At 41.3% G+C, this 13,160-nt stretch overlaps 1 protein-coding gene across 1 annotated transcript in view; it reads right to left on the minus strand.

Moving 5' to 3' along the window:
* Positions 1–7,376: 7,376 nt before the first annotated feature.
* The window catches only part of LOC147621548 (uncharacterized), a 72,590-nt gene continuing 66,806 nt past the window's right edge, over positions 7,377–13,160 (minus strand). Inside the window, exons 14-20 of the mRNA XM_086824317.1 lie at positions 9,141–9,254; positions 8,949–9,017; positions 8,745–8,870; positions 8,539–8,587; positions 8,387–8,445; positions 8,144–8,251; positions 7,377–8,063 (exon numbers count right to left, since the gene is read on the minus strand). Coding sequence (XP_086680443.1) covers positions 7,857–8,063; positions 8,144–8,251; positions 8,387–8,445; positions 8,539–8,587; positions 8,745–8,870; positions 8,949–9,017; positions 9,141–9,254 — 732 coding nt within the window. The 3' untranslated portion in view covers positions 7,377–7,856. The remainder of the gene's footprint in view (positions 8,064–8,143; positions 8,252–8,386; positions 8,446–8,538; positions 8,588–8,744; positions 8,871–8,948; positions 9,018–9,140; positions 9,255–13,160) is intronic.

Here is a 13,160-nt window from a genome sequence, read left to right on the forward strand (position 1 = left end):
ATGGATCCAAATTGCCGGCTGGATACTTTACAGAAAAAAAATCAGATGATAGATCTGGTGCATCCTGAGGTGGATCTGAAGGATAGTCCAGTGATCTGATTACAAACCCCTCAAGACCCAATGTGGCATCATCAGCTACTTAGACTGTATCAACTAATGAAGGAAAGCAACAAGTAAATGACCAACTAATGCTAAGGAATTGCATATACGGCATGCCAAAGAGATCCTCATCATTTGTGAGCAAGCCACTGGATATTGTAGGGGAGATTGAAACTCTCTCTCTTCCACTATCATCTAAGCTTCTTCCATGGATTCCTCGCTACTAGTTTCACTCGAATTCAAACATCTCCAAAAAAACACACTTTGATGTGTGCTAGCTAAAGAATTGGATCCAATACTTCTTTGGTAGAAAGATTCTCGGTAATTAGATGCACTTTCCTCTGGAGCAATTTTGTTCTCCCAAAATATTTTTGGATCTGAAGTGCATGTAAAGATGTCTTAACCAGTAGGCCAAATTTCAATTTCTAAACTGATTTTTTGTTTTATCAACCTCTAGTGGTTATCCAAAGATTGAGGTTTTTACGACGTGAATAACTCTAGAACATTTTTACTTATCCTTTAAATTCAGGGTGACACTATTTACCAGCATTATTTCCTCAGTTGGTTGGACTACGAACCATTCACAATTGAGCTAAATGAGAGTATAATCACAATGTGAATATCTAAGCAATAGTCATGCATGAAAAACTTGCGATAGTCAACGACCCTAAAAAACTCTTGTTTTTTACACCAATTTTTTTTTAGATTTAAGTGCAATTTTTTTAAAGATTTTTATCATAGCGACGGCGAATGAATTCTTCAATGAAGCTCAAACAATAATATTTTTTATGTTTTAGAATTTTTGAAAAGAACAAAAAAACACTCTAGTTTTTCACGTGAGAAAGCAAAGTTGTTGCAAACTCAAAAAATCAAACAAAATTTAATTACAATGTTTTCCTCCAAGTTTCCCAAGTACTCACAACCCAATCTTTCACCAAAAACAACAAAAAATCAAACATCTACCATACCTTCTCAATTCTTCTACAACTTTATCCACTCATGTATGCACACAAAACCTTAATAAAGTTTAAAATATATATTTTTAAGCATGCAAGGAAGGAGCTCAACACTCTAACAAAAAGGAAGAAGCAAGATTAGCTCCCCAGCAATGGCGCCAAAAATGTTAAGCTTATTTCTACTCTTCCAAGAACTCTCCCATTCAAGCAACAATAAAACAAGCAACAATCATTGTGGAATCCTTTATTTGTTGCTCGCTTAGGATCTCTTTGACCTCCAAGATCTAGCAGTGGTTGCTAGCTCCAACTCCCAAGTATCCCTCTTGCCTATTACCAAGAAGTTTGTTACACCTCCATGCCATGACTCACCTCTCTTATACTCTCTCACACAAAGCATAGAAAGGCACATGTGTAAGAAGTGACAAGCATCTCCTCTCAACTCTCTCTCTCTCTCTCTCTCTCTCTCTCATACACACACAAGAGCAAGAGCAAGAAGGAGATAAGAGCTCACTTAGCACAAAGGGAAATTGTGTCATTGTATTTTGAAATTGACTTATATATAACTCGCCCTTATTCACACTTGGTTGCCCAAAATTAAATCCTAAACTACTAAGCTTGCTCAAACTTAAATCCTTTCTAAGAATATTTACAACATTTATATCGCCTTTTCATGACACTTATTGTGATACTTCCGTCTATAGTAGAGAGTACCTTTGTTAAGCCCAAAATGGGGTTAACACTACGCCCAAAGATAGGGCGGTTAAATGTTATCTTTATAAAATTGAAGGCACCAGTTGGTGAATCTAGATCTCGCAGGCTTGTGGTGGGTGGCTCCTATTTCTAGGGGTTCCATTATACCTCCGCTAACATCTATGTTTTTTTGGCTCATTTCCTCCAAGAGCTCCTCGCTTGAGTTGGATCCGAAGGGGTCTAGCCTTACCAGGAAAGCAATCTATTGAGTGTGAATCGTTTACTAGGATCAAAGACTTGGTGGGTTTGAAGAGGTGTGTTTTGATGCGTTATAGTTGACTATATTATCGTTTTCAACAATTAGTCCAAATCCAATTCATATTAAAAAGTCCCTGTTGGTGTTTCGGAAATGGTTTCAAAAAAGGTTTGTTTTATTAACTTTTTTTTCTATTGCTAGGTTGCTACTAAACACACCTCTCTAGGTTCACGCCTCTAGATTTGCATCTCTATAATCATGTATGTAGATTCATGTATGTAGTTACACGTCTCTAGGCTCACATATCTAGATTCACACCTCTAGACTTTAGGCTCATGTATGTAGTTATAAGTATGCAAGCTCATGTATGTAGGCTCACGTATCTAGGTTCACTCATTTAGACTTACATCTCTAGGCTTATGTATGTAGGCTCACGCCTCTAGACTTACGTATGTAGGCTCATGCTTTCTTTGTATGAAGTTGGATCACATACTTCCTTTGTACGAAATGAGCCTACCTAGGGTATGAAAATCTAGGAACCGAGCCTATGATAGGATTGGTGTGCTTGATTTTCAATAATTACGAAAGAAAAGAATTTTCCTTGGAATTTGTATAGCTGGCACAGATTTTATGACAACAAAATCTTCCAAGGACATGGGTAGGTGTTGTCATATGAAGCTTTATGGCAATAATAATTGGTTCATACTATATTAGGTTTACCAATCTCTAGACTCACATCTCTAGGCTCACGTATCCAAGCTCATAGCTTGCATATCCAAACTCACGGCTCACATGTCTACATATGTCTTTTCTACTACATAGGACTTTGGGCTCACGTCCCCTACTCGAGAGCTAGTTTGGTCTGGTTTCTAATGGTTTTTGTGGTTCTTTAGGCTTGATGAGATCTAATTAATGTCTTAATCCTAGTTAATAATTATTATGTAACTAATTACATGTTTCTTTTATTGTTTTTTGGTGGTTTAACATGCTTATAATCTACCAATATAACAATGTATGAAAAAATATGAAATAAATAAACAAAAATTGATAACCCACTCTAATTCAACCTAATGGAGCTTAATGCTCATGTCTTTGAAGTGGATTCCAATTTTAAACACAATTGCTAAGCTAATCCTTAGCAATGAAACTGAAGTCTCTTGTGCTCCAATTTCATACAAATCACCAGGGTAATTCAACCTAATGGAGTTTAATGCTCATGTTTTTGAAGTGGATTCCAATTTTAAACACAACTGCTAAGCTAATCCTTGGTTCAAAGCAATGAAATATACGCCTCTTGGGCTCCAATTTCATACAAATCGCCAAAGAACAGGGTTTAGTCCTACCGATACATGAAAATAGAAACCCTAATGTAAAATAAACTTCGAATCAAAATCAAAAGTAATAAACAAACACATCCAAGGATCCAAAACTATATGTTTTTCAGAGTATGGCCTCCTAATCAACACGGAACAATATTAGCTGATCCCAATAGCTTAGAATAGATGGAAGAAAAAATCTAAACCCAAGGCTAGTCCCTGGGGATGTGGTGCCAGATATGTTCAGATCAAGAGCTTACCTTAGCCTTGCTGAAGCATGTGTCATTAGATCTTACCTTTGAGCCACCACAAATGCAACTTCCCATTGTGCACTAGCTCGTCTACCATCCCATCCTCACTCCATTGTCACATCGAAATGCTCCTTGCGAAAGGGATTCGAAAGGGGTAAAGCGAGAGCTCTGTATGTCTTGATGGGGGCAATAAGAGATCCGTCTTTGTGGTGGTTCTCTCTCACAAAATGTGAGGGAAGAAGAAGAAGCTAATGCAAGAAGAAAACTTACAATTAAACCTATCTAGCATGTATCCATTAAAAGCAAACAAAGATTCAATAGCAAGCAAGAAGAGGGAAGAAGGAGAGCTCACAAAAAAAAAACTATTACAAGGAAATGATTGTCTAATGTTTATTATAAAAAATGATTACATACAAGTGACTATTGGGCCACCAAACTTAGAAATCGTTCGGTCTCTATTACTAGTCTTAAGTAACTATGTACACTAAGTCCATAGACTTTTGCTATTTGACATTAAGCACATGGTAAGGCTGCTTTATATGTTCCAGCATTCTCTTAACAAAATTTAAGTGCTGATTCATGGGGTATGGGTAAGATAGTAAACCACTTCATGTTATGGTAGGTCAGGCGTTCAAAACCATGTTAACCAACGGAGTGGTTACATCAAAGAGGCATTGGTAAAAGAACTTGCAATTGCAATCTTTGTGGAGCCCTCTTAGGCCAATTATCCAACTACTACAAATGACATAAAGTATACAGACAAGACAACTAGTATAGAATTTATAACTTCATTTTATTTTTCTAGAAGGTTTAAATGCAGATTTAGTCCATGGTGCTGCATGTTGGTATATTGGCCGATGTGCTTCAGAGTTTTATTCTATAGTGCCCCTTCTATAGAATCAAAAACTCGATCTTTCAAAGTCAAAATGAAACTCTACAAAACCAGTTACAATTGGCTTAGGTTAAATTGGCAAGTGTTTCTACAATCTGATCAAGGCTTTCAGATGTTGAATCTACACAAAACACTCTCTAACATGAAAATCTTGCCCTTAATGAGAAGTTACGATAGGCAAAGAAAAGCTCCAAGATGATTTATTAAAGTCTCAGAGCAATTACTTGGCCACAAAGCTACATGCAAACCATTTAAGCCAGCAACATCTCTTTGTGATGAATCAAATCCATGAGCAGTTCAAATTGATCATGGATCCAACTTGCCAGCTAGATACTTTACAGAAAAAAAATCATATAATAGATCTGGTGCAGTCTTTGATGGATCCGAAGGATAGTCCAGTGATCAAATTGCAAACCCCCAAGGACCCAAGGTGGCATCAGCACTACTTAGACCGTATCAACTGATAAAGCAAAGAAGCAAGTAAATGACCAACCGATACGAGGAATTGCATATACGGCATGCCAAAGAGATCATCATCTGTGACCAAGCCACTGGATATTGTAGAGGAGATTGAAACTCTCTCTCCTCCACTTGCTCATCTATCATTTGAGCTTCTTCCATGGATCCCTCGCTACTAGTTTCACTTGAATTCAAACCTTATTAGACAAACACACCTTTATGTGTGCTAGCTAAAGAATTGGATCCAATATTTCTTTGGTGGCATCAACAACTACTTAGACCATATCAACTGATAAAGGGAAGCAGCAACAAGTAAATGACCAACCGACTACCGAGGAATTGCATATACAGCATGCCAAAGAGATCATCATCATCTATGAGCAAGCACAAATTTATGCTCAAGAGAGCTAAAGGACTTAATGATGAAAATTTAGCTTTAAAATTGGGAAACTAGCATCTCCATAACCAAGCATATGGATAAAGATAAAATAGACAGATTGCTAAAGAAAGCATGATCAAGTGCCAAGCTTCTTGCAACTATCACTAAATTTAGTTAAAGTTTTAGAGAGGAAGCTGTTAGACAAACAAACATATTCACTTCCTATAAAATAGACAGATTGCTAAAGAAAGCATGATCAAGTGCCAAGCTTCTTGCAACTATCACTAAATTTAGTTAAAGTTTTAGAGAGGAAGCTGTTAGACAAACAAACATATTCACTTCCTAATTTAGTTAAAGTTTTAGAGAGGAAATTAGCAAATGTTGCACATTCATTCAACATTGTGTACCTATTGAAATAGTGAAATTTCCATTTCAAGAATATAGTCTAGAGCTCGAGGGTAATTTTTTCACCCTATTCACATGCCCTCACCAAGCTGGTGTTCAAGCAGACATCTATAGAGCTCCTTCTGATTTTTATCACCATTTGTATTAGCATTTAATGGATTCATTGTATCTTCTCCACCTTATCTTGATCAATAGAGGCTACCTTTAGTGTTGGGTGGTTTGAGGTGGCAAGACTAGTGATAGCATTGGTGCATCTTGCACCATATACATGCCTCTTTGTGCACTATTTTTGTTGCAATAGAGACTACAAGACTACAATTGTACGTATTTTATGTTGCCCGTAGTGCTTGGAGTATTGATAGCTAAAGAGAGGCTACTTGGATTTATGCATAAGCATTCAACTTGCCATTGATTGGCGAGTGCTTAATGCCCTTGATAGGCATACCTTATTTTCTTGATGCTTGGTTTTCCAATGACCATTGAGCATTCTCTCAATGTCCTTAGACCTTAATCCCCTTGATAAGCATACCTTATTTCTTGATGCTTTGTTGTCCAATGAGCATTGAGCATGCTCAATCATGAGACGACACGAGCAACATGAGGAAGGGGAATGTTTAACCCATCTTGGGTCTAACGACTATGCCGCCACTAATATTCTACATTAAAGAGCAAAGACGAATAATAACCCATCATGTATGGATTTGTGAGGCTCAAAAAATGGTATCCATATGCCTTGAATTCATTCAATTGTGCTATGGTGCTCTATGATTGCTCCATGATTGTTGTCATAGGTGGAATCTGATAACTTGATGAAGGTGCACATAAGATGGTTGCAGTTGGTTTTGTGCACCCCCAATTCCTACGGGAATTGGATAATTTCAAGGACGTTGAGACAATAACCTTGCCTTTGCTTTAGGAGTGAAAAAGGCATGTGGCAAACTCTATAATGGTTGTGTATAGGAGAAATTAAAGCACTGAGGTGAGGTGAGGTGAGGCTTGCTTGCATAAAATATTGATGCCTCTTGCTTGGCATGCGTAGAGAGTTGATCTTCCTTGCTTGTATATATGGTCTTATTAGATATGCATCACCCAAACCCACAAGTTAACATGGAGGGTTGACCAACCTTCAACGGGTCCTAGTGGTGCATGGTTGTATCACTAATTGTTTAAAGGATACAAATGGTGACGGCTAGATTAATGGCCATATTATAGCTTTGTGATGTGTACCATCTAATGAAGCGAGTCGTTTTCTCTTAAAGAGGGCTACTCCCTTTGGCATAGTGGCTTGGCATTCCTGAAGTGCATGTTTTACATCTCTTCATCAACTTGCCCTTATCATTCCAATCTTCCACAAAACAATCATGAGATTAACTTTGCTTGTAAACCGATGTTTGAAGTTATTAGGAGAGGCTCTTCTAAATTCATCATTATCATTACATGGCTTTCTATGGTGCTCAAGGATTCCAAATATGCAAAAGAATCCTTGTGCAAGACTATTTTCTAGAGAGTAGGATGTGTCAAAATCCATGATTTTCATGTGTATTGTGTGGTGCGCACAAGATTCTACGTTGGCATCCAAAGGTGCCCCTATACACTACCCTCAATGCGTCTTTTGATTGTGCAAAAAATAACCCTTCATTTTTTGCTCACTCACACATGGGCTCTTCTTTAGATTCTAGAACAGACTTTAATTTTGTCTGGGGACATCTATGTGCATGAATGAGCACATATTTTAATAAGGGTGTGTGAGGCCCTATTCTTTATTTTTTTTAACTCCCTTTTAACCCACTCATAAATGCACAGTCGGATTCTAAGGGTGTGTGTTTCGACCATGCTAGGTTATCCACCACCATATCCATTTGTGCTAAAGTTTAATAGGAGTAGCAGGAATTCTTCATTAAGCCTCAAAGCACGACACACTGACCTCTTTTTTGTGTCTACCTACACAGCTTTAACAACTAAAAAGAAAAACCAATCCTCAAGCTGTGCCTATTGCTTTGATCGGTACACATTGGCGGTTCCAAGGCCCCACTCAACTTCAATTGCATACATATCTGGATTCCTTTGATTTGCTTGGACCGAACTTGAAGTGAATGAGAGAACTCACTCACCACATCCTTGTGAGCCCACGCAGTGCCTTTGTCTCCAAGCCTTCATGATTTAAGAGCCTTTCCCGATTTGGGGAGTTTCTGTAGCCACATGCTCTTCAGCGCCTTCACCTTCGCAGCTCTTTTCAAGTGTTTTGCTGTCCACTCTACCATCTTCTCCCTTTCCTCCCAAACGCTGCTTGCATGGTCCCAGTCCCAGACATCCTTCCACGTTGTCCTGCCCTCTGTCCTGTGTTCTCCTTGCCTTACAACCTGCATGGCTCTTACCTTGGTAAGTTTCAAGACCCATTGGCAAATGAGACTACAACAATTCAGACGGTTTACACCCCCACCTGATTCCGGAACTTCACACGGTTCCTCGACATCTTGAACAACTTTCGTGAAAATTTCAAGCCCTTTTTATGGGCAATTTGATCCTCGAAAGGTTTGATTGGTTGCTCCTGCATTAGACAGTACGTTAAAGACACTACTATGTGGGAAAATACATTCTAAGACGACTGAATTAGCATGCATTCTTTAAAATCACAGTATTACTATACCAGACAGCAATGGAGAGGGATTATGTTTACATGTACCTTATAAACCGATTCCATGAAATGCTTCCAAACCGGTGCAGCATGGGAGGCCCCGGTGCCTATTCAAGGACCAATAACATGGGTTTAACATAATTCTCCCCTAAAATCTGTGCATTCGAGACCATCTTCCTGAGACAAAGGTGGTTCTAAACCTGGATGGAGGCCGCCCACACGACTGTTGTCGTCATATCCCAGCCACACCTAGTGATAATTCAAAAGCCTCCTCTTCATCTTTTTCTCCATTTCCAACTAATCATATGCAATTTTAAGAACTTTGATTACTCTATTAGCATGCATTTCTTCAAAGTATGTGCATCATGTATAAAAAAACTAGCAGTTCTCCCTGATTCTTTCGCACCACACAAGTGAGATCTGGGGTGAAGCCTGCAAACCAAGCATCTCTGTGTCCATCCGAGGTACCAGTCTTGCCAGCACAAGGCCGCCCTATCTGTGCATTTCGACCTGTCCCTCTTTGGATAACTGCCTGCCAAATACACACAGGACTGCTGAGAAAGCACATCAGTGAATATCATTGCTACAATCTTCCTAGTGGAAGCCTTACCTGCAACAGCTTGCGAAGCTCTAAAACAGCATGCTCATCCACATTTCTGTTTTCCTGGGCAATTGGATGCTACATCCCCAAAAACAACAGTAAAAATGGTGTTAAACGAACTACAGGATCTAAACGAGAGACTGTCAAGAGACCTTGACATGACACAGTGACACAGGCTTCTTTAGATTTCTTATACTGTACTTCTTCCAAAAGTTCACCCTCTTGGGTTTTGACTCGAGTGATGAGGTGTGGCTTGTGACAGACTCCTCCGGCTGCAATAGTAGTGTAAACAGTTGCAAGTTGCAATGGTGTAACCTATCAGGTCAACACTTTAAATCACCATCAACAGGTTAAGAGCTACATAAACGTTTGCAGCAGAAAAGGAGGAAAATTTGCAGTTTATTTTGCACACAACATACGATAAGAGCTTAAAAGGTGAAGTTTCTAACAAAAAATGGTTAAGAAAAATATTGGGTGATTGGTAGGTGATGAATTTCCTCATACCTATATATAGGGCAGCCTCTTTCCCATATGGACCAGTGGTGATTTTTTTAAACTAGATTTAATAGAATTGCTTCACGTTCTCATAATGGTGTGCAAGTTCCGACTCCCTCCAGTTGATTGACTCTAAGTTGGCTAATGATATTGTCATGTGCATCCCACACTTGGATGCCACGTGCGCATATCTGTACAGCATGTGCAAGATTTAAGAGTAGTAACTCGCCCTTTGTGAGCCCTTGTCCAGGACGAGTCAGCCAGGTATCCACTATAAAGGGTCATGGTCAGGTGTGCATGTCCCACACATGAAGGCAGTGCATGTCCCGCACGTTTGTGTAACCCTCTGAAACGATGTAGAGGTAGATCGGGCTTTGCTTGGGCTTCCGGTCTTATGGCAGCCCATGGCCCACCAAAGGGCCAGCCCAAGAACCACCAAGAGTCTCCATGGGTATGAGGGTTAGCAATAGACCAGCCCTATGAAGCCCAACTGACCAGCAAAAGGCCTGTCGGCCAGTGCAAAGCTCTCCTTTGCAAGTTGTCGGTTAGAGCATTCCTTCCTGGTATTGAGCCGTGGAAGTGCCACCTGTCACCTACGTTGTCCAACTCTACCTGTCGGCTGCTATCAGATGATTCGATCTGCTGAGTTGCTATTGCATAGATGTGTCACACTTGGGTTGCTATTGCATGGTTGACTCAGTTTGGCCCACAGCTCCTTTTGAGGCAAGGGAGTGTTGGGGAAATTAGTTTAAAGGAGTATTTTGTGTGTGTGTGTGCCTCTTGGGGGAACAACCCCTTGTAAAGAATGTGTGCTTTAGTGCAGGAAACCTGTTAGATAGGGTTCTTGTAAAGGTGACACCTATCTTGGACATTTGGCAGCCATGTGTCATATGTGGTGGCAACACATGCTTGCATCTTGTAAAGAGGTCTAACCTATATAAAGATCTACAATCTAGTGTTAAATTAGTAAGCTTGACCAAATGTAGCCTCTCGTGCATTCAGTCTTTAGTTAGGCTTAATCTCGCACTCCTGCTTCTGTGAGCTCAGACCACCCGCCTTCTGCAGCTTCTCTGCCTCCTGTTTGCGCCGTTGTCCTAGGGCGGCACTAGTGCCCGTAGCTCCACCACTGCCCAGCCCGGCCGGTCAGGTGGGGCTTGTGATAGCGCCACGCAGCTCAGCCAGCTGGGTTGGGGGCATGGTAGACAATTGGGCTGAGCCACCCAAAGAGCCGCCCATTCTTGGGGCTTACCCGGAGACCACCGATTTTCAGCCCGTTGGGAGGTTTTTCCAGGTGAGTTTTTTTGAGGCCTCATCGATGCACCTGTTTCTTCACACAACCTGCTCTTCAGCATCCTGTTTGGCAGTCCCGACTACATCTGTGCCAATCCCACCTCATCGTCCATGCTCATCATCTCCTACAGCCCTTTGTGAAACCTCCAGTCCAACCAGATCCCGCGCTCTTGCCCGCCCATATCTGCCAGTCCTGTTGCATGTACGGGGTACGCCCTGTCCTGCTGCGCCCACGCTGCTTCTTCTAGCACGGCCTCGAGTGGCGCCTCCTGTGGACACTTCTGTGGGTCCAGGGCTGCCACACATCAAAGCCTTCAAGGGTCCTATGCATCCAGAGCCTCATGGGAGACTGCCGTGCATCTCATTCCTCTTCGTCCGTCTTCTGCCCCCTGCTCGGCTCTGCATGTCAGTGACAATGGCAGTAATGGCATGTCCTCCTGAAGTAGCAGACAGACCTTGGTGTTTAAAGGTCTTGAGTGTTATTGTCGCAACACGCATTTGCAGAAGCTCCGTCATCAGAAGAGGAGGGCATCTTGGGGAGTTCAAGCATCAGCACACATCTCGCAGCCAAGCCAGCAGTCTTGTTCATGCTACTTGGTTTAGTTGCAATCTCGTTAACCTGTGCAATTCTGCCTGCTTCTAGAGGCAATGGGAAGTAAGCCGATTCTGTCTGTTTGCTCCATTTCTGTCAATGTTGTGTTACATGCAGAAGCTCTGAGAGTCTTCTTTCAGCCCTAAACACCATCTAGAACATGCTGATGCAAAAACACAAACAGAATGTAGAAAACCTAAACTCTAGTCCTATATCTAGGCCCACACCCAAGAGGGAGTGAATGAACAAAATAATGAGAATAAGTGCCTTTTTATAGGCCATTGGAGAGACTAGAGAACTGGCCGACTGCTGGTCGGCCAGCCACCTGGACACCAAAAACTTAAATGAAGTACCCGACCTGTTCTACTGCAGCAGACACAGCTTCTTCATGCTTTCCACTCAGCCGACAGGTCCTCTTGTCCACTCCAGTCCATCCCTTGCCATAACTTGCACATCTATGCTCCAATTTGGTTCTTAATCCTTCTTTATCTGGCTGCACTCTAGGATTAGTCCTGAGATTAGCATGTACATGTGCATGCACATGACATGTTGCAACTTTGTGCCTCTACCAATTTAGCTGGCTCTTGTTTCTGGCCAGTCCTGTACATTGGTCCCCTTCATCAGCTGGAGATCTTGTAGTGAGGATCTTTTCCTCGTTCTACTGCTGCTGTATTTATGTGTGGTGCTCTTGGGATTTTAGATTGGGCTTCCTGTTCTTCGGCTTCTTGTTTTTTAGGCTTTCTGTTCATTTGGGGTTTAAGTTTATGTAGTATGAATAATCATTTGCAAGGGTCTACTTTGTACAACACACATTATGTTTACACTCCCAGTTGTTTCTTGAAGGCCAATGGAGAGTTAGGGTTAGGGTTTAGAGATGCTGCAAACAAGCGTGGAGAGCAACAGAGAGAGAACACGACTTCAGTGTATTCAGTTGATAAAAATGTGAAGTACAATAGCCACATAATAAGTGACCTAAAGAGATGTGTTCACATGTCCGGCCATAAAATGTGCCGGGTGGACCAAAACACCTATAAACTGCTTATAAGTGAAACTAAGCTAAACTGGGGGAAAAAACCTCCACTAACTGAAGTAAAAAGTGCCCCAGTAATCTACTGATGATCACTAGCACTCCTCTGGGTGCATACACAGCATAAAACCCAACAAACCCCCCTGGAGTGATATGTGATCACTGTACATCATCCACCAAAAGGAAACAAATTCAAAGCAGTGCGGAATGCTTCGAATTTCGGACGTGGTAATGCCTTGGTGAAGATGTCTGCCACATTCTGATCTGTAGGACAGTAGATCAGACTGATATCTCCTGCCTGGAGTCTCTCCCGAACAAAATGATAGTGAATCTTAATGTGTTTCGTGCGAGCATGAAACACAGGATTCCTGGCCACAGCAATGGCACTCTGACTATCAGTATAGATAGGTGTAGGCTCTCCACTGAAATATCCATATCAGTCATGAGACGACGCAGCCAAACACACTCAACAGTAGTAGTGTAGGCTGCTCTGTACTCTGCCTCACAAGACGAAGTGGCCACTGTGGTCTGTTTCTTGCTTAGCCAAGAAATGCATGAAGAGCCAAGAAAGAAACAATTTCCACTAGTGGAATGTCTGGTATCAAAATCACCAGCCCAATCTGAATCACTGTAAGCGTATAACTGCATGTCACCCCCCTCAGGATAAAGCAATCCAAGAGACAAGGTACGCTGCAAATAACGGAATACACGCTTCACAGCTTGCCAATGTGACAACCGCGGGCTGTGCATGAATCTGCTCAACTGAGAGACTGCATACTGAATATCTGGTCTTGTATTACACAAGTAAATAAGGCAC

The sequence above is a fragment of the Cibotium barometz genome, chromosome 30 (assembly GCF_041138505.1).
Source record: "Cibotium barometz isolate CiBa-2024 chromosome 30, ASM4113850v1, whole genome shotgun sequence".
Lineage (NCBI taxonomy): Eukaryota > Viridiplantae > Streptophyta > Polypodiopsida > Cyatheales > Cibotiaceae > Cibotium > Cibotium barometz.